Source organism: Oncorhynchus nerka, linkage group LG20 (genome assembly GCF_034236695.1).
Source record: "Oncorhynchus nerka isolate Pitt River linkage group LG20, Oner_Uvic_2.0, whole genome shotgun sequence".
In the NCBI taxonomy this organism is placed as follows: domain Eukaryota; kingdom Metazoa; phylum Chordata; class Actinopteri; order Salmoniformes; family Salmonidae; genus Oncorhynchus; species Oncorhynchus nerka.
Genome location: NC_088415.1, coordinates 91,186,978 through 91,211,877, shown reverse-complemented (window position 1 = coordinate 91,211,877; position 24,900 = coordinate 91,186,978). Strand labels below are relative to the sequence as shown.

The 24,900-nt window shown below is 44.5% G+C and overlaps 1 protein-coding gene across 1 annotated transcript; it reads left to right on the top strand.

The window, feature by feature from the left end:
• The first annotated feature begins 17,686 nt into the window (after window positions 1–17,686).
• On the top strand, window positions 17,687–19,416 carry LOC135563124 (histidine-rich glycoprotein-like). The gene is made up of 2 exons (XM_065006100.1): window positions 17,687–17,778; window positions 18,456–19,416. Exons 1-2 carry the CDS (start codon window positions 17,687–17,689, stop codon window positions 19,414–19,416), a joined length of 1,053 nt encoding a protein of 350 aa, XP_064862172.1.
• Window positions 19,417–24,900: the final 5,484 nt, after the last annotated feature.

Genomic DNA, 24,900 nt, shown 5'->3' with positions numbered 1-24,900 from the left:
AACCGCGACTAGCAGGAAACTGACATGGAAAATGTTCCGTTTAGCGAATCAACATGCTGGAAAGTTGACTCCTGGTCCCGCCCAACCATCTGTCATTCAAGAGTGGCCAGACGTCCTTAGTTACAAGAAAGTGTTGGAGCGTTGATTAGGAGTCGCATCAGTTATCCAATATTCTTCATATCGTATTGTCATACGGAGATGGATGGAGGGACAGAGGGAGAGACACCGATGCGAAATAACAAGACATTACAGTTTTATCTATAACACCCATAGCATATAATGTATACATTCCACTGCAGTGGTATTGGGTTTCCTTATAATTGGATTAAATCAATTACATCTGAATGTAATCCATGTAAATAGCGTCATTTCGATTTTTTTTTAAATATTTTTTTACATATAATTCTTTGACCAACACTATAAAACAGTCTAAATGATTACTTTAATCATTACAGTGTTAGTAATCATCACCTGATTGTAAGGGATAAAGCTTTATATAAAACACTTCAAAGCAGGAGGGTTATCAACAGCGATTCCAGGCATTTCCTAAATGCATGAGAAAGAATAGGTTAAATGCTCAACAAGACCATCAAACTGTGATATCAAAGCTTTAGCGGCCAAAATTAAATGTTTTCCAGATTTTAAAAGATTTCTTTCAAAGTAAGAAACTTTGGAAAGCGAGTGGAGAAGAAAGGGAAGATAATGATTGCAACAAAAACGAGCATTGGAACAGAGAATGGAAGCACAGGTGTTAGCTATAGAGCCCTGGTCCCAAATGGCACCCTATTCCTTATAGTGCACTACTTTTTGACCATAAGGGCCCATAGGGCTCTGGTCAAAACTAGTGAACTATATAGGGAATAGGGTGCCATAGGGCTCTGATCAAAAGCAGTGCACTATATAGGGAATAGGGTGCCATAGGGCTCTGGTCAAAAAGCAGTGCACTATATAGGGAAAAAGGGCTCTGATCAAAAGCAGTGCACTATATAGGGAATAGGGTGCCATAGGGCTCTGGTCAAAAAGTAGTGCACTATATAGGGAATAGGGTGCCATAGGGCTCTGGTCAAAAGCAGTGCACTATATAGGGAATAGGGTGCCATAGGGCTCTGGTCAAAAAGTAGTGCACTATATAGGGAATAGGGTGCCATAGGGCTCTGGTCAAAAAGTAGTGCACTATATAGGGAATAGGGTGCCATAGGGCTCTGGTCAAAAAGTAGTGCACTATATAGGGAATAGGGTGCCATAGGGCTCTGGTCAAAAAGTAGTGCACTATATAGGGAATATGTTGCTTTTTGGTACGCATGCCTTGTCCTTGAGTTGGCTCTCCACAGTGTGACGTTGAGAGACATTATTTGACAGTTTAATTGTAATAATTGTCACACAAATCCAAACCACATTTAGTGGAGTTTGTCAGTGTCCAGAACGTTATCACAGAGCGTTACTCTAAAGTCAGGATGAAGAGTTTGGAATACCGGGTAGATCAATGTGTGTCGTCATAAAACATTCGTTTGTATGTCCTCATTGGTTCATTAAAAATGTTGAATGTGGATCGCATAAGGGTGTACTTTCAGACCGTTTTCAAGAGGTTGTATATATGTCGTCACTGTGAATGTATTGTGTTTACATTGTGTGTAGATTGGACCAATTTTCCATTATAGTATCACTGTTAAAGAAATGTGCTTGCCTATCTGAATGTGCAGTTTAGTCCTTAGACGCCCAAAACCAGTAGAAACCCATTTTTTTTAAGCTAAAAGAAGATGGGCAGAGTTTACTCGTGATATTGCGCAATGATTTAACTAAACAACTCATCGTTTTAAGTCAAAGTATGATTTATTTAGCCTTGAAGTAACAAAAAAAAAACGATATGTCCACTTCGTGCAAATCCGAGTGAATGCAGTGTCTTTTCCTATGATGTGACATACACATTATTTTCAACCTACGTTTCATTTCAAGGCTTTGTTTGATTTGAATGTCGCCACCCACCAGCATGACATTGTTTTATTGATCAGAAACAGCTGCAGAGTTATTCCTCTTTGCGACTGAGACGAGCCAAAGAGCCTCGTGTACACTTGGCAGCCTGAGCCAAGGAGCACGTTAAAATTGGGGGTGAAAACGTGTGTTTTTGCACCTCCTCTGTTTTTTACAAAGAATTATCATAATCCATTAGATCATTTGTACATTTTCACTTATTTTTGAGTTAGCCTGTATAATAATAAGACATATTTATGACCATTTTATAAATGGTATAATTGCGTGATATGATATGATTTAGTAAACCAGCTTCCCCCCCGTCGCCCCGAGATGAATGGTTTTGACCACCAAAGCCTCTCTACACGCTCCACTGCTTTTGATTGGTGTAACTTTAGCTTGAAACCCACAAGAAAATTAAAGGAACTTATCATTATATTATCATTTGAGACATTCATTATCATGAGCAGAGTACTTTCACTTCCCCTGTGAGAACCATGAGATCAGGCTGACTGGGCTTTGCTGTAGCACCAAAGCCTGCCAGCAGCCTACCTACCATGTTACACCATGTCCATTACAATGTAGAAAAACGCATATCAGCTTTCTTGCTATATTTATCCCTATCACCAGAGCTTCGACTTGTTATTTCTAACTATTTCATTTATTTATAACAATAATTTACACCCGATTTCGTGGTATCCAATTGGTAGTTACAGTCTTGTCTCAGCGCTGAAACTCGGGAGAGACTAAAGTCGAGAGCCGTGGGTCCTCTGAAACAGAACCCAACCATGACACACTGTTTCTTGGCACAATGCCCACTTAACCTGGAAGCCTGAACCAATGTGTCAAAAGAAACACTGTGCCATTCATCTCCCTACACTGGTAGGCGCTAGCCTCCCTACACTGGCTTCCTGTCAAGGCAAGGGCTGATTTCAAGGTTTTACTGCTAACCTACAAAGCATTACATGGGCTTGCTCCTACCTATCTCTCTGATTTGGTCCTGCCGTACATACCTACACGTACGCTACGGTCACAAGATGCAGGCCTCCTAATTGTCCCTAGAATTTCTAAGCAAACAGCTGGAGGCAGGGCTTTCTCCTATAGAGCTCCATTTTTATGGAATGGTCTGCCTACCCATGTAAGAGACGCAAACTCGGTCTCAACCTTTGTCTTTACTGAAGGCTCATCTCTTCAGTGGGTCATATGATTGAGTGTAGTCTGGCCCAGGAGTGGCAAGGTGAACGGAAAGGCTCTGGAGCAACAAACCACAGTGTCTCCTGACCCCTCCTGTCTCACCCTCCAGTATTTATGCTGCAGTAGTTTATGTGTCAGGGGGCTAGGGTCAGTTTGTTATATCTGGAGTACTTCTCCTGTCCTATCCGGTGTCCTGTGTGAATTTAAGTATGCCCTCTCTAATTCTCTCTTTGTCTCTTTCTTTCTCTCTCTCGGAGGACCTGAGCCCTAGGACCATGCCTCAGGACTACCTGACATCATGACTCCTTGCTGTCCCCAGTCCACCTGGCTGTGCTGCTGCTCCAGTTTCAACTGTTCTGCCTGTGATTATTATTATTTGACCATGCTGGTCATTTATGAACATTTGAACATCTTGGCCATGTTCTGTTATAATCTCCACCCGGCACAGCCAGAAGAGGACTGGCCACCCCACATAGCCTGGTTCCTCTCTAGGTTTCTTCCAAGGTTTTGGCCTTTCTAGGGAGTTTTTCCTAGCCACCGTGCTTCTACACCTGCATTGCTTGCTGTTTGGGGTTTTAGGCTGGGTTTCTGTACAGCACTTTGAGATATCAGCTGATGTACAAAGGGCTATATAAATACATTTGATTTGATTTGATTTTTTTTTGTGCATCTGGCGACCGTGCATGCGCCCGGCCCTCCACAGGAGTCGCTAGCGTGTGAGGGACATCCCTGCCAGCCAAACCCTCCCCTAACCCGGATGATCCTGTGTAAATTGTGTGCCGGGTCTCCCTGTCACAGCGACAGAGCCTGGACTCGAACCCAGAATCTCTAGTGGCACAGCTAGCACTGCGATGCAGTGCCTTAGACCACTGCGCCACTCGAGAGGCATTTCTAACTATTTCTATGGCGGATTCGCGGCCGCAATTTATGGAAGATGACAAATCTTTGGAGATAAAAATAGATAGCGAAATCAAAGATAGGCCTGTGGTTTCAATCTGAGGCGAAGTAGTCCCCAAATCAATGATTATGACAAATCAGGACCAACCATATGTTATAGTTAAGGAAACCTCAGCAACAGCAGATAAGATTAGCATGCTAGCTAGCTACACTGACAGCTCTGACTTCCCTATTTGTTGATGTTTATCAGCTCCACATGGAAATTCCCACTCCAATTAGTGAATATGTAGAGTTGAAGTCGGAAGTTTACAAACACTTAGTTTGGAGTCATTAAAACTCATTTTTCAACCACTCCACAAATTTTTTGATCACAAACTATAGTTTTGGAAAGTCGGTTAGGACATCTACTATGTGCATGACACAAGTCAATTGTCCAACAAGTGTTTACAGACAGATTATTTCACTTATAATTCACTGTATCACAATTGCAGTGGGTCAGAAGTTTACATACACAAAGTTGACTGTGCCTTTAAACAGCATGGAAAATTCCAGAAAATGATGTCATGGCTTTAGAAGCTTCTGAAAGGCTAATTGGCATAATTTGAGTCAATTGAAGGTGTACCTGTGGATGTATTTCAAGGCCTACCTTCAAACTCAGTGCCTCTTTGCTTGACATCATGGGAAGAAAAAAAATCTGCCAAGACCTTAGAAGAAAATTGTAGACCTCCACAAGTCTGGTTCATCGTTGGGAGCCATTTCCAAACGCCTGAAGGTACAACATTCATCTGTACAAACAATAGTACGCAAGTTTAAACACCATGGTACCACGCAGCCGTCATACCACTCAGGAAGGAGACTCCTTCTGTCTCCTAGAGATTAATGTACTTTGGTGAGAAAAGTGCAAATCAATCCCAGAACAACAGCAAAGGACCTTGTGAAGATGCAGGAGGAAACAGGAACAAATGTATCATATCCACAGTAAAACGAGTCCTATATCGACATAACCTGAAAGGCCGCTCAGCAAGGAAGAAGCCACTGCTAGAGAAAACGCCATAGAAAAGCCAGACTACAGTTTGCAACTGAATATGGGGACAAAGATCATACTTTTTGGAGAAATATCCTCTGGTCTGATGAAACAAAGATAGAACTATTTGGCCATAATGACCATCGTTATGTTTGGAGAAAAAAAGGGGGAGGCTTGCAAGCTGAAGAACACCATCCCAACCGTGAAGCATGGGGGTGGCAGCATCATGTTGTGGGGGTGCTTTGCTGCAGGAGGGACTGGTGCACTTCACAAAATAGATGGCATCATGAGGCTGGAAAATGATGTGGATGGAAAAATGTGGATATATTGAAGCAACATCTCAAGACATCAGTTAAAGTTAAAGCTGCAAATGAGTCTTCCAGATGCCCAATGACCCCAAGCATACTTCCAAAGTTGTGGCAAAATGGCTTAAGGACAACAAAGTCAAGGTATTGGAGTGGCCATCTCAAAGCTCTGACTTCAATCCCATATAACATTTGTGGGCAGAACTGAAAAAGCATGTGCGAGCAAGGAGGCCTACAAACCTGACTCAGGTACACCAGCTCTGTCAGGAGGAATGGGCCAAAATTCACCCAACTTATTGTGGGAAGGCTACCTGAAATGTTTGACCCAAGTTAAACAATTTAAAACCAATGTTACCCATACTAATTGAGTGTATGTAAACTTCTGACCCACTGGGAATGTGATGAAAGAAATAAAAGCTGAAATAAATCATTCTCTCTACTATTATTCTGACATTTCACATTCTTAAAATAAAGTGGTGATCCTAACTGTCCTAAGACAGGCACATTTTTACTAGGATTAAATGTCAGAAATTGTGAAACGTTTAAATGTATTTGGCTAAATTGTATGTAAACTTCCGACTTCAACTGTATAATGATAACTATAGGCTATATAGCTATAATGATAACTATAGGCTATATAGCTATAATGATAAATATAAGCTATATAGCTATAATGATAACTATAGGCTATATAGCTATAATGATAACTATAAGCTATATAGCTATATTGCTAACTATAGGCTATATAACTTTAATGATAACTGTAGGCTATATAATATATAATATGTAAATGTTTGACTTCAACTGTAAAGTAGCCTTCATCATTCTTCGAGGTGTGACCTAAATGTGCATTTCCTCTCTAGGATGCACAATTATGTTGAAATAGTGGTGTCATCTTCCCCTGAACCTCTTGAGACTCTAGGGGCAGTATTTCATTTTTGGCTGAAAAAACGTTCCCGTTTTAAACAAGATATTTTGTCACGAAAAGATGCTCGACTATGCATATAATTGACAGCTTTGGAAAGAAAACACTCTGACGTTTCCAAAACTGCAAAGATATTATCTGTGAGTGCCACAGAACTGATGCTACAGGCGAAACCAAGATGAAACTTTAAACAGGAAGTGAGCCAATTTTTTGAGGCGCTGTTTTCCAATGTCTCCTAATATGGCTGTGAATGCGCCAGGAACGAGCCTACACTTTCTGCCGTTTCCCCAAGGTGTCTGTAGCATTGTGACATATTTGTAGGCATATCATTGGAAGATTGACCATAAGAGACTACATTTACCAGGTGTCCGCCTGGTGTCCTCCGTCGAAATTGGTGCGTAATCTCCAGCTGCAAGTATTCTTCCATGTGATTCATAGGAGAAACCAAACTTCCACGAATGATATATCATCGAATAGATATGTGAAAAACACCTTGAGGATTGATTCTAAACAACGTTTGCCATGTTTCTGTCGATATTATGGAGTTAATTTTGAAAAAAGTTTGGCGTTTTGATGACTGAATTTCCGGGTTTTTTTGTTAGCCAAACGTGATGAACAAAACGGAGCGATTTCTCCTACACAAAGAATCTTTTTGGAAAAACTGAACATTTGCTATCTGAGAGTCTCCTCATTGAAAACATCCGAAGTTATTCAAAGGTAAATGATTTTATTTGAATGCTTTTCTTGTTTTTGTGAAAATGTTGCCCGCTGAATGCTAACGCTAAATGCTACGCTAGCTATCAATACTCTTACACAAATGCTTGTTTTGCTATGGTTGAAAAGCATATTTTGAAAATCTGAGATGACAGTGTTGTTAACAAAAGGCTAAGCTTGAGAGCCAGCATATTTATTTCATTTCATTTGCGATTTTCATGAATAGTTAACGTTGTGTTATGCTAATGAGATTGAGGCTATAATTACGATCCCGGATCCGGGATTGCTAGTTTCTGCTCAAGGGCACAACAGCAGTAGATAACATGGAATGTTCAAAAATCACACCCAATTTTTCTCAGTCAGTTTCAGGTCTACCTCTGCTCTCTAGGCTGCCTCCCACTCTATACACAGCCGTGTCGACTTGCTTCGAGCTATGGTCTCCTGCACACCACAGGACTCTATGTTAGCCCTACGAGTTCAAAGGTTAAAGCCTAGGCGTTAGCTTGGGGAGCTTACACAAGCCTTCAAGTCTGACTGGTCATTCCTCGTCGTATGAGCATGGGGTCACCAAATGACCTTACATTGGCAAAGGGTCTTGCCCTGCAAATCTAGGCTGCATCACAAATGGTACCCTATTCCTTCTCTAGTGGAGTAACTTGACCCAATTGGTCCTTACAAACTCAGGTGTTTTACCTGTCCTTCAACAGGCTTGGTGTATTGTAAATGAAAAGCTCTGGAGGGGTTGGATCTGTAGTGTAGGGTGGCAGTCTTACACCAGCATTGCCCAGAATGACCTCAGACTTGCTGTCTGCTAGCTCAGCGATACTACAGCAAAGAATATGTTCCTGCAACAACCCTCCTCTACTCTCCCTCCTTCACCCCCTGGTCTCAACCTCTTTCTCCTCCTCTCCATACACCTTCTCCTCCTCCTCCTCCTCCGCTTCCTCCTCCTCCTTCACCCCCTGGTCTCAACCTCTTTCTCCTCCTCTCCATACACCCTCTCCTCCTCCTCCGCTTCCTCCTCCTCCTTCACCACCTGGTCTCAACCTCTTTCTCCTCCTCCTCCTCCTCCTCCTGCTCCTCCTCCTCTTCCTCCTCCTCCTTCACCACCCGGGGCTAGCGTGTACAGATACAACTTGGCTTGGCAAGAGAGGGTCGGAAAGGCTAGCAAGGTTTGCTCTCTAATCTGGTCAGCAGGAAAATGTCAGAGATCTTGCTCATGCTGCTAACTGGGCCTGTAGCCCAACTTAATTACTTTAATTTGAGGACCCCTCCTGTGTTGGCACACACAGGCCTCTACGACCAAACCTCAAAAATCTGACTCTCTCTCTTGGTTGGACGCAATGTTTTTCCAGCACAGTAGGCAGAATGTACAGACAGAACAGAACAGAACGAATGGAAGGGTAGGATCGGAAAATTCTATAACTTCTTATAGAATCTTGTAGAATCTACCATTTTTAGCGCGGCTGGAGTTTTTGGAACTACTCTCTATAGTTGAAAGCATATGATTACAAACCAAAGTGTTTGTTTGCCAAGCAGTACCAAGATGGCATTGTATAATTAGTCTATAAAAAGTTACCTCCTTGAACAGGGCTAAACCCGAGCAGCTAAAAACATAAACTTCTAGGAGATATTGTTCACCAGCAGCTCTGGTTTCCTGCTAAAAAGGCTTTCAATTAGTTAGTTAGTCTCTTTTCAAGTTTCTTAGATAAATAAAAATCTGTTATTTGCACACACCCCACTCTCGCTTTTTCTCCAAGCCAGGATCCTCTTGCGGTTTCTTCCTTCTAAGGAGGTTTTCCTATACTCAGTGTATATTTTCTTTTTCAGGGTCTATGCCGAGTTACTGTAAAGCACAAGGAAAAAAAAGTTGTTCTAAAAATGTCACTTGTGTTGCGTAGACAGAGGGAGACACCTCATCTGGAAATGATGGATCTCGAGTCATTTGATGCAATAAAATAACTGAAACACTTTTTCAGATTATTACCTAGCTGGTGCTCAGAGAGATTATTACCTAGCTGGTACTCAGAGAGATTATTACCTAGCTGGTACTCAGAGAGATTATTACCTAGCTGGTACTCAGAGAAATTATTACCTAGCTGGTACTCAGAGAGATTATTACCTAGCTGGTACTCAGAGAGATTATTACCTAGCTGGTACTCAGATTGAGTATTATTGTCTGGTACTCAGAGAGATTATTACCTAGCTGGTACTCAGAAAGATTATTACCTAGCTGGTACTCAGAGAGATTATTACCTAGCTGGTACTCAGAGAGATTATTACCTAGCTGGTGCTCAGAGATATTATTACCTAGCTGGTACTCAGAGAGATTATTACCTAGCTGGTACTCAGATTGAGTATTATTGTCTGGTACTCAGAGAGATTATTACCTAGCTGGTGCTCAGAGAGATTATTACCTAGCTGGTACTCAGATAGATTATTACCTAGCTGGTGCTCAGAGATATTATTACCTAGCTGGTACTCAGAGAGATTATTACCTAGCTGGTACTCAGAGAGATTATTACTTAATTGTTGCTCATACATATCAGTCAAAGAGGGAGCTGCTAGTTTGATATTTCTCCCTCGTCTTGGTGTTTCTTGAGGACAACATCTAGTGAATGAAAGCCTAATAAACATGCTAATAAAATGTGGTTGTTACCAGGCTCCTAGCTTCTCATACGTATTACCCCATTCACTTCCCATCAGCAGACGTTACCTCAAACACACTGTGTTGCTGTGCTAAATTATCCACTTAAACAACAGTTTGTGTGTGTGTGTGTGTGTTTGTGTGTGTGTGTTTGTGTGTATGGTTGGGGGGGATACATACTAGACATTGCAGACCACAAATCTACCGGGAGGAATGTGTGTGTGTCTGGGCATGCTCATTATGTTTGACTGTTAGCGGTAGGCTACCAGCTACCCAGTGTGTGTGTGTGTGTGTGTGTGTGTGTGTGTGTGTGTGTGTGTGTGTGTGTGTGTGTGTGTGTGTGTGTGTGTGTGTGTGTGTGTGTGTGTGTGTGTTCTACCAGCTGCTTAATATGACCTGAAAGAAAGGGGGATGTGTGCCCTGCCTCTGCTCAGCTCACTTGGATGTTTTGTCAAGTCATCGCTTAGGCTTCTGCTGATGAATCTATACAGTAGGACAGTGTAATGGTTTCTACTGAGCTTGAAGAGAGTGTAAGAGTTTCTATGTGGATTGAAGAGGGTGTAATGGTTTCTATGTGGCTTAAAGAGAGAGTAGAGATTATGCTCTCTATGTGGATTGAAGAGGGTGTAATGGTTTCTATGTGGCTTAAAGAGAGAGTAGAGATTATGCTCTCTATGTGGATTGAAGAGGGTGTAATGGTTTCTATGTGGCTTAAAGAGAGAGTAGAGTTTATGCTCTCTATGTGGATTGAAGAGGGTGTAATGGTTTCTATGTGGCTTAAAGAGAGAGTAGAGTTTATGCTCTCTATGTGGATTGAAGAGGGTGTAATGGTTTCTATGTGGCTTAAAGAGAGAGTAGAGTTTATGCTCTCTATGTGGATTGAAAAGGGTGTAATGGTTTCAATGTGGCTTAAAGAGAGAGTAGAGTTTAATGCTTTCTATGTGGATTGTCTGTGATACTCTAAACACGCATCAGATACCATGTTCCTCAAAGACAGCCCAGCCTGGCTAATAGTCTCCTTCTACTACGTCACTGTCCGACCAGAGTATCAACCGGGCTGTAGAGGAGCGGGTCGAGAGCCTCAAGTTCCTTGGCGTCCATATCACTAACAAACTATCATGGTTCAAACACACCAAGGCATTCATGAAAACATGAAAACATTTGGTCATGGGTCCTCAGATCCTCAAAACATTATACAGCTGCACCATCAAAAGCATCCTCACTGGTTGTTTCACCGCTTGTTACGGCAACTGCTTGGCATCCAACCGCAAGACGCTATAGAGTGTACAAATATTTTTCCTACTTTGAGGAAAAAAAATCAGCATTGTTTGTTTTAAGGTTTTGTCAGTAAACATTTTCATGGTAAAGGCTACACCTGTTGTATTCGGCGCATGTGACAAATAAAATGGTGATTTGTTTTGTCCAACGCTCAGCTGTTAAACAGTTAGAAAGTAGTAGCTGCCTGACTAACAGTCGAAGGGTATCCAATGTGAAAATTGGTCCATACTTTGTGTTCTTAACCTTTCAAAGCCAGGGGGCAGAATTTTCACTTTTGTATAAATAGCGTGCCCAATTTCAACTACCTGCTACTCATGCCAAGAATATAAGATATGCATATTTTATAGCATTTTATTTGAATCTGGCGCTCTGCATTTCCCCTAGCAATTGGCCAGTTGAGACGTTAGCGTCTCGCTTATCCATAAGAGGTTATTAATAGAACACTGTCATAGTGCACTAGACTTGACTAGGTCTCATCGTGTGCTATTTAAGATGTGCAATGGAAACCATTGTATAACACACTTTAAAATCAAAGGCTTATCAAAATCAAAGTCGGGTTAACTTAGTGTAGGTTTGCCAGTGTTCTTTGACATTCCATTTTATTTCGGAAACTGTACCCGAAAACCAGTGTCAAAAATCTATACTGCTTCAGATGAGACTTCGGTTTCTCCTGAGGAGGACCACAGTAGGTCGATGCGACTGAATTGAGATATCATGGTATGACACTGTACAAAATGGCCACTCTACTGAAAAGAACAATTGACAACAAAATGTATTGGTCGTGTACACAGATTTGTAGATGTTATCGCAAGTGCAGCGATATGCTTGTGTTTCTATCTCCAATAGTACATTAATACCTAGCAATATAAAACAATACAATACATAATGGAAAATGTTCAAATAAAGAAATTGAGAAATATCACAACTAGCAATGTCAGAGTCTGAAATATACAATGCAGTTGTAAAGTTTGGGATCACTTAGAAATGTCCTAGTTTTTGAAATATATATATTTTTTTGTCCATTAAAATAAAATAAAATAGATCTGAAATACAGTGTAGATATTGTTAATGTTGTAAATTACTATTGTAGCTGGAAACGGCTCATTTTTTATGGATTATCTACATAGGCAAACAGAGGCCCATGATCAGCAACCATCACTCCTGTGTTCTAATGACACGTTGTGTTAGCTAATCCAAGTTTATCATTTTAAAAGGATAATTGATCATTAGAAAACCCTTTTGAAATTATGTTAGCACAGCTGAAAACTGTTGTCCTGATTAAAGAAGCAATAAAACTGGCCTTCTTTAGACTAGTTGAGTATCTGGAGCATCAGCATTTGTGGGTTAGATTACAGGCTCAAAATGGCCAAAAACAAATAACTTTTTCTGAAACTCATCAGTCTATTCTTGTTCTGAGAAATGAAAATCATTCCATGCGAGAAATTGGTAAGAAACTGAATATCTCGTACAAGGCTGTGTACTACTCTTCACAGAACAGCGCAAACTGTCCCTAACCAGAATAGAAAGAAGAGGGGGAGGCCCCGGTGGACAACTGAGCAAGAGGACAAGTATATTAGAGTGTCTAGTTTAAGACACAGATGCCTCACAAGTCCTCAACTGGCAGCTTCATTAAATAGTACCCGCAAAACACCAGTCTCAACATCAACAGTGAGGACGCGACTCCAGGATGCTGGCCTTCTAGGCAGTTCCTCTGTCCAGTGTCTGTGTTATTCTGCACATATTCTGCCCATCTTAAACTTTTATTTTTATTGGCCAGTCTATATGGCTTTTCCTTTTCCTTTGTAACTCTGCCTTTTACTTTAGTTTTGTTTTTATTTATGCTAGAAGGCCAGCATCCTGGAGTTGCCGCTTCACTGTTGACGTTGAGACTAGTGTTTTGTGGGTGGTATTTAATGAAGCGATGGAGTGCGTCGCTGCACAGCTATTTTCAGGTCTCTCCAGAGATCGAGTTCAATTCCTGGCTCTGGATGGGCACCTCAAGGACATTCCAAGACTTGTCCCAAAGACACTCCTCTTGACTGTGTGCTTAAGGTCGTTGTCCTGTTGGAAGGTGAACCTTCCCCCCCAGTCTGAGGTCCTGAGTGCTCTGGAGCAGGTTTTCATCAAGGATGTGTCTGTACTTTGCTCCATTCATCTTTCCCTCGATCCTGACTAGTCTCCCAGTCCCTGCCACTGACAAACATCCCCACAGCATGATATTGCCACCACCATGCTTCACCGTAGGCATGGTGCCACGTTTCCTCCAGATGTGACGCTTGGCATTCAGGCCAAATAATTAAATCTTGGTTTCATCAGACCAGACTATCTTGTTTCTCATGGTCTTTGAGTCCTTTAGGTGCCTTCTGGCAAACTCCAAGCGGGCTATCATGTGCCTTTTACAGAGGAGTGGCTTCCATCTTGCCACTCTACCATAAAGGCGTGATTAGTGGAGTGCTGCAGAGATGGTTGTCCTTCTGGAAGGTTCTCCCATCTCTCATCTTAACTAGCCTCTCAAAGGACTTCATAATCAGAGTTGTGAGGGCAATACTCATTTAGTTAAGTTACCGTATGTAGAGATTGAATATGTCAGCCGGTCTGCACATGCTCTGAGGACGCGGCTTGGGATGCAATCTGGACCGGCAGCCTTGTGAGGCTTAACACGCTTAAATTACTTACTTATGTCAGCCACAGATAATGAGAGCACAGAGTCTCCCCCATCGCTGGCTCAATGTTGTTTTCCTTGAAACGGGCAAACAAGGTGTTTAGCTTGTCTGAGAGAGAGGCGTCAGTGTTTGGCTTTCCCTTTATAATCTGTGATTGTCTGGAGTCCCTGCCATATATACGTCTTGTTTGGCAATTGAGTTGTGACTTTGTCCCTGTACTGTCGTTTTTGTCGTCTTTGATTGCCACGGAGGTCATAGCTGTTCTGTTTGTACACGTCCATGTTCCCACTCACCTTGCCGTGGTTAAATGCAGTTGTTTGCGCTTTCAGTTTTGCCATCTATCCACTGTTTTTGGTTTGGATAAGTTCTAATCATCACAGTGGGAACAACATCCTCTATTCACTTCCTGATGAACCCAGTCACAGAGTCAGCATATAGGTCGATTTCTTTAAGCATAGATTCCGATTGGTCAGACCAACGTTGAATAGTCCTCTCTTTGCCTATAGGTGGGAGGAGCAAAATGGAGACATGATCTGATTTTTTCCCGAAGGGAGGTTGGGGGAGGGTCCTGTAGCTGTCCCAGAAAGGACAGTAGCAATGAGTCCTTGATGTGCGTGTAGCACAGGAGATATGTTGATAGAATCTTGGTAGCGTTTTCCTCACATTTAACCACTAGGCTACCTGTAGCCACCCGGAAAGTTCAACAAAAGTTTAATTTCTGCTTGAATTTCTGGTGAGTGACCACCGATCTAATATCCCAAAGTTATTTTCAGCTGTATGTAATAATACAAAAACATTCTGACAGAAATGCACGAAAAAAATAATCAAGTTGACAAGGTGCTAGAAATTAATATCATTGTCAGCTAAACTCATTTTAGAATGTTTATTGCACCATATAGTATAGATTCTTTCCATACAAGATCGGCGACTGTGCCTCGAAGTGCTTGGGTAAACTCCTTCCTGATTGGCCCTGTCCGTTGGACATTGCCAGTGTCTCCCAGCCCCTCTGTCTTAATCCCCAGTAGTTTATGTACCGGGGGATAGGCTCAGTTTTTCTTATCTGGTGTACTGTAGGCTCCTACTAATCCCCATCTAGCTCTCTCTCTCTCTCTCTCCCTCCATCCTGAATTAGCCCGAGGCATCTATCCTTCTCCTACTCTTTTCTCTCTCTGTCTCTGTCTCTGTGTCTCTCTCTGCTCTCCCTCTCTCTGTGTCTCCCCTCCCGGACGACTTGAGCCCCTGGTTGTGCTGCTGATCCCGTGCTCCTGGTCCAAATGCAGCTGACCTCTGGCCTGATTTCACTAGGCTTCCCTGTCCCAGATCCCTACTGATCTGCATTGCTTGCACTTTGGGGTTTTAGGCTGGGTATCTGTAAAGCACGTACCTCAAAGAGGCTCTAGGATGGGTATCTGTAAAGCTCTTTGTGGTTTTAGTCTGGGTATCTGTAAAGTTCTTTGGGGTTTTAGACTGGGTATCTGTAAAGCTCTTTGTGGTTTTAGACTGGGTATCTGTAAAGCTCTTTGTGGTTTTAGACTGGGTATCTGTAAAGCTCTTTGTGGTTTTAGACTGGGTATCTGTAAAGCTCTTTGTGGTTTTAGACTGGGTATGTGTAAAGCTCTTTGTGGTTTTAGACTGGGTATCTGTAAAGCTCTTTGTGGTTTTAGACTGGGTATCTGTAAAGCTCTTTGTGGTTTTAGACTGGGTATCTGTAAAGCTCTTTGTGGTTTTAGACTGGGTATCTGTAAAGCTCTTTGTGGTTTTAGACTGGGTATCTGTAAAGATCTTTGTGGTTTTAGACTGGGTATCTGTAAAGCTCTTTGTGGTTTTAGACTGGGTATCTGTAAAGCTCTTTGTGGTTTTAGACTGGGTATCTGTAAAGCTCTTTGTGGTTTTAGACTGGGTATCTGTAAAGCTCTTTGTGGTTTTAGACTGGGTATGTGTAAAGCTCTTTGTGGTTTTAGACTGGGTATCTGTAAAGCTCTTTGTGGTTTTAGACTGGGTATCTGTAAAGCTCTTTGTGGTTTTAGACTGGGTATCTGTAAACCAACATGCAAAAAAGGGGTTTAAAGAAATACATTTGATTAATAAAGAAACCCCTCATTGTCTCAAACAAGTTCACAAAACATGAATCAAAAAATAAAATCAACATTTTATTGGTCACATACACGTGATTAGATGATGTTATTGTGGGTGTAGCGAAATGCTTGTGCTTCTAGCTCCAACAGTGCAATAATATCTAACAAGTAATATCTAACAAATTAAGACTACGTACATTTGGACGGCGGAACGGACTAAGATACAGGAGAATAGTATAGAAATGTATATTCTTGGCCGATGAACCACGTGTTCTAACAAACCAATATTTGCTTAATGAACAGTTGTTGCATCATCTAAAATAGAATACATTTGATTCATTCTGTTTCTGTTTTTTTTATGCTAGAAGTGAGAAATATTGAGTAATTAAATCAATGCAAATAATCAGGATTGCCATTTGATTAGCTGTTCAGGAGTCTTACGGCTTGGAGGTAGAAGCTGTTAAGAAGCCTTTTGGACCTAGACTTTGCGCTCCGGTACCGCTTGCCGTGCGGTAGCAGAGAGAACAGTCTATGACTAGGATAGCTGGAGTCCTTGACAATGTTTAGGGTCTTCCTCTGACACCACCTGGTAAAGAAGTTGTGGATGGCAGGAAGATTGGCCCTCTGTAGTGCCTTAGGGTCGGAGGCCAAGCAGTTGCCGTACCAGACAGTGATACAACCAGTCAGGATACTCTCGATGGTGCAGTTGTAGAACTTTTTGGGGATCTGAGGACCCATGCCAAATCTTTTCAGTCTCCTGAGGGGGAGTAGACTGTCTTGGTGTATTTGGACTATGATAGTTTGTTGGTGATGTGGACACCAAGTAACTTGAAGCTCTCAACCTGCTCCTCTACAGCCCCGCCGATGATAATGGGGGTGTGCTCGGTCCTCCTTTTCCCGTAGTGCACAATCATCTCCTTTGTCTTGATCACATCGAGGGAGAGGTTGTTATCCTGGCACCACACTGCCAGGTCTCTGACCTCCTCCCTATCGGCTGTCTCATCTTTGTCGGTGATCAGGCCTACCACTGTTGTGTTGTCGGAAAACTTAATGATGGTGTTGGAGTCGTGCCTGGCCATGCAGTCCTGGTTGAACATGGAGTGAAGGAGGGGACTGAGCAGGCAACACTGAGGGGCCCCCATGTTGAGGATTAGTGTGGCAGATGTGTTGTTACCTACCCTTACCACCTGGGGGTGGCGTGTCAGGAAGTCCAGGACCAATTGCAGAGGGAGGTGTTTAGTCCTAGGGTCCTTAGCTTAGTGATGAGCTTTGAGGGCACTATGGTGTTGAAAGCTGAGCTGTAGTCAATGAATAGCATTCTCATGTAGGTGCTCCTTCTTGTCCAGGTGGGAAAGGGCAGTGTGGAGTGTAATAGAGATTGTGTCATTTGTGGATCTGTTGGAAATTGGAGTGGGTCTAGGGTTTCTGGCATAATGGTGTTGATGTGAGTCATGACCTGCCTTTCAAAGCACTTCATGGCTACAGACGTGAGTGCTACAGGTTGGTAGTCATTTAGGCAGGTTACCTTAGTGCTCTTGGGCACAGGCACCATGGTATTCTGCTTGAAACATGTTGGTATTACAGACTCAGTCAGGGACAGGTTGAAAATGTCAGTGAAGACACTTGCGAGTTGGTCAGCTCATGATCAGAGTGCACATTCTGGTAATCCGTCTGGCCCCAGTTAGACCTATTTAAAGGTCTAACTCACATTGGCTATGGAGAGCGTGATCACACAGTCATCCGGAACAGCTGGTGCTCTCATGCATACTTCAGTGTTGCTTGCTCAAAACAAGCATAGAAGTAATTTAGCTCATCTGTTAGGATTGTGTAACTGGGCAGCTCACGGCTGTGCTTCTCTTTGTACTCTGTAATAGTTTGCAAGCCTTGCCACATCCAACGAACATCGGAGCCAGTGTAGTACGATTTGATCTTAGTGCTGTATTAACACTTTGCCTGTTTGATGGTTCGTCTGAGGGCATAGAGGGATTTCTTATAAATGTCATGGTTGGAGTCACGCTCCGTGAAAGCGGCAGCTCTACCCTTTAGCTTAGTGCAGATGTTGCCTGTAATCCATGGCTTCTGGTTGGGGTACGTACGGTCATTGTGGGGATGATGTCATTGATGCAGTTATTGCTACCACAACTAGCACTGCTACCACTGCTACCACTACAATCACAGCTAACCCTGCTACCACTTCTACCCTTGCTACCCTTGCTTCCACAGCTACTACAACCGCAGTTACCACTGCCTCCACATCTACCACTGCTACCACTACAACCACTGTTACCACTGCCTCCACATTTACCACATGCTACCACTGCTACCACTACAACCACATGCTACTACTACTATAACCACTGCTACCACTGCCTCCACATTTACCACTGCTACCACTACAACCACTGTTACCACTGCTACCACTACAACCACTGTTACCACTGCCTCCACATTTACCACATGCTACCACTGCTACCACTACAACCACATGCTACTACTACTATAACCACTGCTACCACTGCCTCCACATTTACCACATGCTACCACTGCTACCACTACAACCACATGCTACTACTACTATAACCACTGCTACCACTGCCTCCACTGCTACCACTGCTACCACTGCTACCACATTTACCACAGCTACCCCTACTAGCAGTGCTAGCACTGCTACCACTACTACCACTGCTACCACAGCTACCACAGCTACCCCTGCTACCACATTTACCACATCTACCACTACAACCACTACTACCACTGCTACACAGTTACCACTACAACCACAGCTACCCCTGCTACCACATTTACCACATCTACCACTACAACCACTACTACCACTGCCTCCACATCTACCACTACAACCACAGTTACCACTGCCTCCACATCTACCACTGCTACCACTACAACCACTGCTACCACTACAACCACAGTTACCACTGCCTCCACATTTACCACTGCTACCACTACAACCACTGCTACCACTACAACCACAGTTACCACTGCCTCCACATTTACCACTGCTACCACTACAACCACTGCTACCACTACAACCACAGTTACCACTGCCTCCACATTTACCACTGCTACCACTACAACCACTGCTACCACTACAACCACAGTTACCACTACAACCACAGTTACCACTGCCTCCACATTTACCACTGCTACCACTACAACCACAGTTACCACTACAACCACAGTTACCACTGCTACCACTACAACCACTGCTACCACTACAACCACAGTTACCACTGCCTCCACATCAACCACTGCTACCACTACAACCACTGCTACCACTACAACCACAGTTACCACTACAACCACAGTTACCACTGCTACCACTACAACCACAGTTACCACTACAACCACAGTTACCACTGCTACCACTACAACCACTGCTACCACTGCCTCCACATCAACCACTGCTACCACTACAACCACTGCTACCACTACAACCACAGTTACCACTGCTACCACTGCCTCCACATCTACCACTGCTACCACTGCCTCCACATCAACCACTGCTACCACTGCCTCCACATTTACCACTGCTACCACTACAACCACTGCTACCACTACAACCACAGCTACCACTGCCTCCACATCAACCACTGCTACCACTACAACCACTGCTACCACTACAACCACAGTTACCACTGCCTCCACTGCTACCACTGCCTCCACTGCTACCACTGCTACTACTACTACCACTGCTACCACAGCTATTAGAGCTACCCCTGCATCCACAACTACCCCTGCTACCACAGCTACCCCTGCTGCCACATTCTACCACAGCTAACACAGCTACCGCTGCTACCACAGCTACCACAGCTACCCCTGCTACCACATGATACCACAGCTACCACATCTACCCCTGACACCACAGCTACCCCTGCTACCACATGTTACAACAGCTACCCGTGCTACCACATGCTACCACAGCTACCACATCTACCCCTGATACCACATCTACCCCTGATACCACAGCTACCACAGCTACCCCTGCTACCACAGCTACCCCTGCTATCACATGCTACCTCTGCTACCACATGCTACCCCTGCTACCACAGCAGCCACATGCTACCACAGCTACCCCTGATACCACAGCAGCCACATGCTACCACAGCTACCCCTTCTACCACTGCTACCACAGCTAACCCTGCTACAACAGCTACCCTTGCTACCACTGTGTGTGTGAGTGTGGATCTGTTTAACTATTCTTGTGGGGACCAGAAGTCCCCACAATAATTGTAAACTGACAAAAATTTGACCAATTGGTGACTTTTTGTTAGTCCCCACGAGTTCAAATGCTAATTCTAGGGGGTTTAGGGTTAAGGCTAGAATTAGTGTTAGGGTTAGAATTACATTAAGGGGTAGGAGCTAGGGTTAGGTTTAGGGTTAAGGCTAGAATTAGTGTTAGGGTTAGGATTACGTTAAGGGTTAGGGGCTAGGTTTAGGGTTAGCTTTAGTTATAGTTATAGGGTTAGGGTTAGGAGCTAGGGTTAGATATGGGGTTAAGGTTAGGGTTAGGGTCAAGGTTAGGGTTAGGGTAAGGGTCAAGGTTAGGGTTAGAGTCAAGGTTAGGGTTAGGGTTAGGGTTAGGGTCAAGGTTAGGGTTAGGGTCAAGGTTAGGGTTAGGGGTTAGGGTTAGGGTCAAGGTTAGGGTTAGGGTCAAGGTTAGGGTTAGGGTCAAGGTTAGGGTTAGGGTTAGGGTTAGGGGTTAGGGTCAAGGTTAGGGTTAGGGTTAGGGGTTAGGGTTAGGGTCAAGGTTAGGGTTAGGGGTTAGGGGTTAGGGTTAGGGGTTAGTGTTAGGGTACAGGTTAAGGTTAGGTTTAGGGTTAGGGGTTAGGGGAAATAGAACTTTGAATGGGACTGAATGCGTCCCCCCCACAAGGTTAGCTGTACAAGACCGTGTGTGTGTGAGAGAGAGAAAGAGAGAGATATATGGGTTTTCTGATCTATACATTAAGAATTCAATTCAGGAGTTAACTATTCGCCAGGCCGTTTCTGTAAATGAGAATGTGTTCTCAGTCAACTTACCTGGTAAATTAAGGGTAAAATAAATACATTAATTAATTAAACACTTCAGGCTCACTTATTTGACAGCTTTAGGTGCACTGCTTTGTCATGTCCTAGAAATGCTTTGTGAAACACTACACTGCAAGGAAAACCATGATAAATACACTACACTAAAGAAAACCCAGATAAAAACACTACACTGCATGGAAAACCATGATAAAAACACTACACTGCATGGAAAACCATGATAAAAACACTACACTGCATGGAAAACCATGATAAAAACACTACACTGCATGGAAAACCATGATAAATACACTACACTGCATGGAAAACCATGATAAATACACTACACTGCATGGAAAACCCTGATAAAAACACTACACTGCAAAGAAAACCATGATAAATACACTACACTGCATGGAAAACCATGATAAATACACTACACTGCATGGAAAACCCTGATAAAAACACTACACTGCATGGAAAACCATTGATAAAAACACTACACTGCATGGAAAACCATTGATAAATACACCACACTGCATGGAAAACCCTGATAAATACTCTACACTGCATGGAGAACCCTGATAAAAACACTACACTGCAAAGAACATCATTACATTTACATTTAGCAGACGCTCTTATCCAGAGCGACTTACAAATTGGTGCTTTCACCTTATGACATCCAGTGGAACAGCCACTTTACAATAGTGCATCTAGGTCTTTTAAGGGGGGGAGAAGGATTACTTTATCCTATCCTAGGTATTCCTTAAAGAGGTGGGGTTTCAGGTGTCTCCGGAAGGTGGTGATTGACTCCGCTGTCCTGGCGTCGTGAGGGAGTTTGTTCCACCATTGGGGGGCCAGAGCAGCGAACAGTTTTGACTGGGCTGAGCGGGAACTGTACTTCCTCAGTGGTAGGGAGGCGAGCAGGCCAGAGGTGGATGAACGCAGTGCCCTTGTTTGGGTGTAGGGCCTGATCAGAGCCTGGAGGTACTGAGGTGCCGTTCCCCTCACAGCTCCGTAGGCAAGCACCATGGTCTTGTAGCGGATGCGAGCTTCAACTGGAAGCCAGTGGAGAGAGCGGAGGAGCGGGGTGACGTGAGAGAACTTGGGAAGGTTGAACACCAGACGGGCTGCGGCGTTCTGGATGAGTTGTAGGGGTTTAATGGCACAGGCAGGGAGCCCAGCCAACAGCGAGTTGCAGTAATCCAGACGGGAGATGACAAGTGCCTGGATTAGGACCTGCGCCGCTTCCTGTGTGAGGCAGGGTCGTACTCTGCGGATGTTGTAGAGCATGAACCTACAGGAACGGGCCACCGCCTTGATGTTATTTGAGAACGACAGGGTGTTGTCCAGGATCACGCCAAGGTTCTTAGCGCTCTGGGACGAGGACACAATGGAGTTGTCAACCGTGATGGCGAGATCATGGAACGGGCAGTCCTTCCCCGGGAGGAAGAGCAGCTCCGTCTTGCCGAGGTTCAGCTTGAGGTGATGATCCGTCATCCACACTGATATGTCTGCCAGACATGCAGAGATGCGATTCGCCACCTGGTCGTCAGAAGGGGGAAAGGAGAAGATTAATTGTGTGTCGTCTGCATAGCAATGATAGGAGAGACCATGTGAGGTTATGACAGAGCCAAGTGACTTGGTGTATAGCGAGAATAGGAGAGGGCCTAGAACAGAGCCCTGGGGGACACCAGTGGTGAGAGCGCGTGGTGAGGAGACGGATTCTCGCCACGCCACCTGGTAGGAGCGACCTGTCAGGTAGGACGCAATCCAAGCGTGGGCCGCGCCGGAGATGCCCAACTCGGAGAGGGTGGAGAGGAGGATCTGATGGTTCACAGTATCGAAGGCAGCCGATAGGTCTAGAAGGATGAGAGCAGAGGAGAGAGAGTTAGCTTTAGCAGTGCGGAGCGCCTCCGTGATACAGAGAAGAGCAGTATCAGTTGAATGACTAGTCTTGAAACCTGACTGATTTGGATCAAGAAGGTCATTCTGAGAGAGATAGCGGGAGAGCTGGCCAAGGACGGCACGTTCAAGAGTTTTGGAGAGAAAAGAAAGAAGGGATACTGGTCTGTAGTTGTTGACATCGGAGGGATCGAGTGTAGGTTTTTTCAGAAGGGGTGCAACTCTCGCTCTCTTGAAGACGGGAGGGACGTAGCCAGCGGTCAGGGATGAGTTGATGAGCGAGGTGAGGTAAGGGAGAAGGTCACCGGAGATGGTCTGGAGAAGAGAGGAGGGGATAGGGTCAAGCGGGCAGGTTGTTGGGCGGCCGGCCGTCACAAGACGTGAGATGTCATCTGGAGAGAGAGGGGAGAAAGAGGTCAGAGCACAGGGTAGGGCAGTGTGAGCAGAACCAGCGGTGTCGTTTGACTTAGCAAACGAGGATCGGATGTCGTCGACCTTCTTTTCAAAATGGTTGACGAAGTCATCTGCAGAGAGGGGAGGAGGGGGAGGGGGAGGAGGATTCAAGAGGGAGGAGAAGGTGGCAAAGAGCTTCCTAGGGTTAGAGGCAGATGCTTGGAATTTAGAGTGGTAGAAAGTGGCTTTAGCAGCAGAGACAGAGGAGGAAAATGTAGAGAGGAGGGAGTGAAAGGATGCCAGGTCTGCAGGGAGGCGAGTTTTCCTCCATTTCCGCTCGGCTGCCCGGAGCCCTGTTCTGTGAGCTCGCAATGAGTCGTCGAGCCACGGAGCGGGAGGGGAGGACCGAGCCGGCCTGGAGGATAGGGGACATAGAGAGTCAAAGGATGCAGAAAGGGAGGAGAGGAGGGTTGAGGAGGCAGAATCAGGAGATAGGTTGGAGAAGGTTTGAGCAGAGGGAAGAGATGATAGGATGGAAGAGGAGAGAGTAGCGGGGAGAGAGAGCGAAGGTTGGGACGGCGCGATACCATCCGAGTAGGGGCAGTGTGGGAAGTGTTGGATGAGAGCGAGAGGGAAAAGGATACAAGGTAGTGGTCGGAGACTTGGAGGAGTTGCAGTGAGGTTAGTGGAGGAACAGCATCTAGTAAAGATGAGGTCGAGCGTATTGCCTGCCTTGTGAGTAGGGGGAAGGTGAGAGGGTGAGGTCAAAAGAGGAGAGGAGTGGAAAGAAGGAGGCAGAGAGGAATGAGTCAAAGGTAGACGTGGGGAGGTTAAAGTCGCCCAGAACTGTGAGAGGTGAGCCGTCCTCAGGAAAGGAGCTTATCAAGGCATCAAGCTCATTGATGAACTCTCCGAGGGAACCTGGAGGGCGATAAATGATAAGGATGTTAAGCTTGAAAGGGCTGGTAACTGTGACAGCATGGAATTCAAAGGAGGCGATAGACAGATGGGTAAGGGAGAAAGAGAGAATGACCACTTGGGAGAGATGAGGATCCCGGTGCCACCACCCCGCTGACCAGAAGCTCTCGGGGTGTGCGAGAGCACGTGGGCGGACGAAGAGAGAGCAGTAGGAGTAGCGGTGTTGTCTGTGGTGATCCATGTTTCCGTCAGAGCCAAGAAGTCGAGGGACTGGAGGGAGACATAGGCTGAGATGAACTCTGCCTTGTTGGCCGCAGATCGGCAGTTCCAGAGGCTACCGGAGACCTGGAACTCCACGTGGGTCGTGCGCGCTGGGACCACCAGATTAGGGTGGCTGCGGCCATGCGGTGTGGAGCGTTTGTATGGTCTGTGCAGAGAGGAGAGAACAGGGATAGACAGACACATAGTTGACAGGCTAGAGAAGAGGCTACGCTAATGCAGAGGAGATTGGAATGACAAGTGGACTACACGTCTCGAATGTTCAGAAAGTTAAGCTTACGTAGCAAGAATCTAATTGACTAAAATGATTAAAATGTACTGCTGGGGTAGGCTAGCTGCGTTGTTGACACTACCCTAATCAAGTCGTACCGTTGAGTGTGAAGTTTCTACAATGCTGCTTATCGGGAGCTAGCTGGCTAGCTAGCAGTGTTGGTTACGTTACGTTGCGTAGGAGAACGACAATAGCTGGCTAGCTAACCTAGAAAATCGCTCTAGACTACACAATTATCTTTGAAACAAAGACGGCTATGTAGCTAGCTATGTAGCTAGCTACGATCAAACAAATCACACCGTTGGGACTGTAATGAAATGAAGTGAAAAAGTGATACTACCTGTGGAGCGACGCGGAATGCGACCGGAATGCGAAAGTTCTATTCAGTAGACGTTGGCTGGCTATTGGCTAGCTAGGAGTGT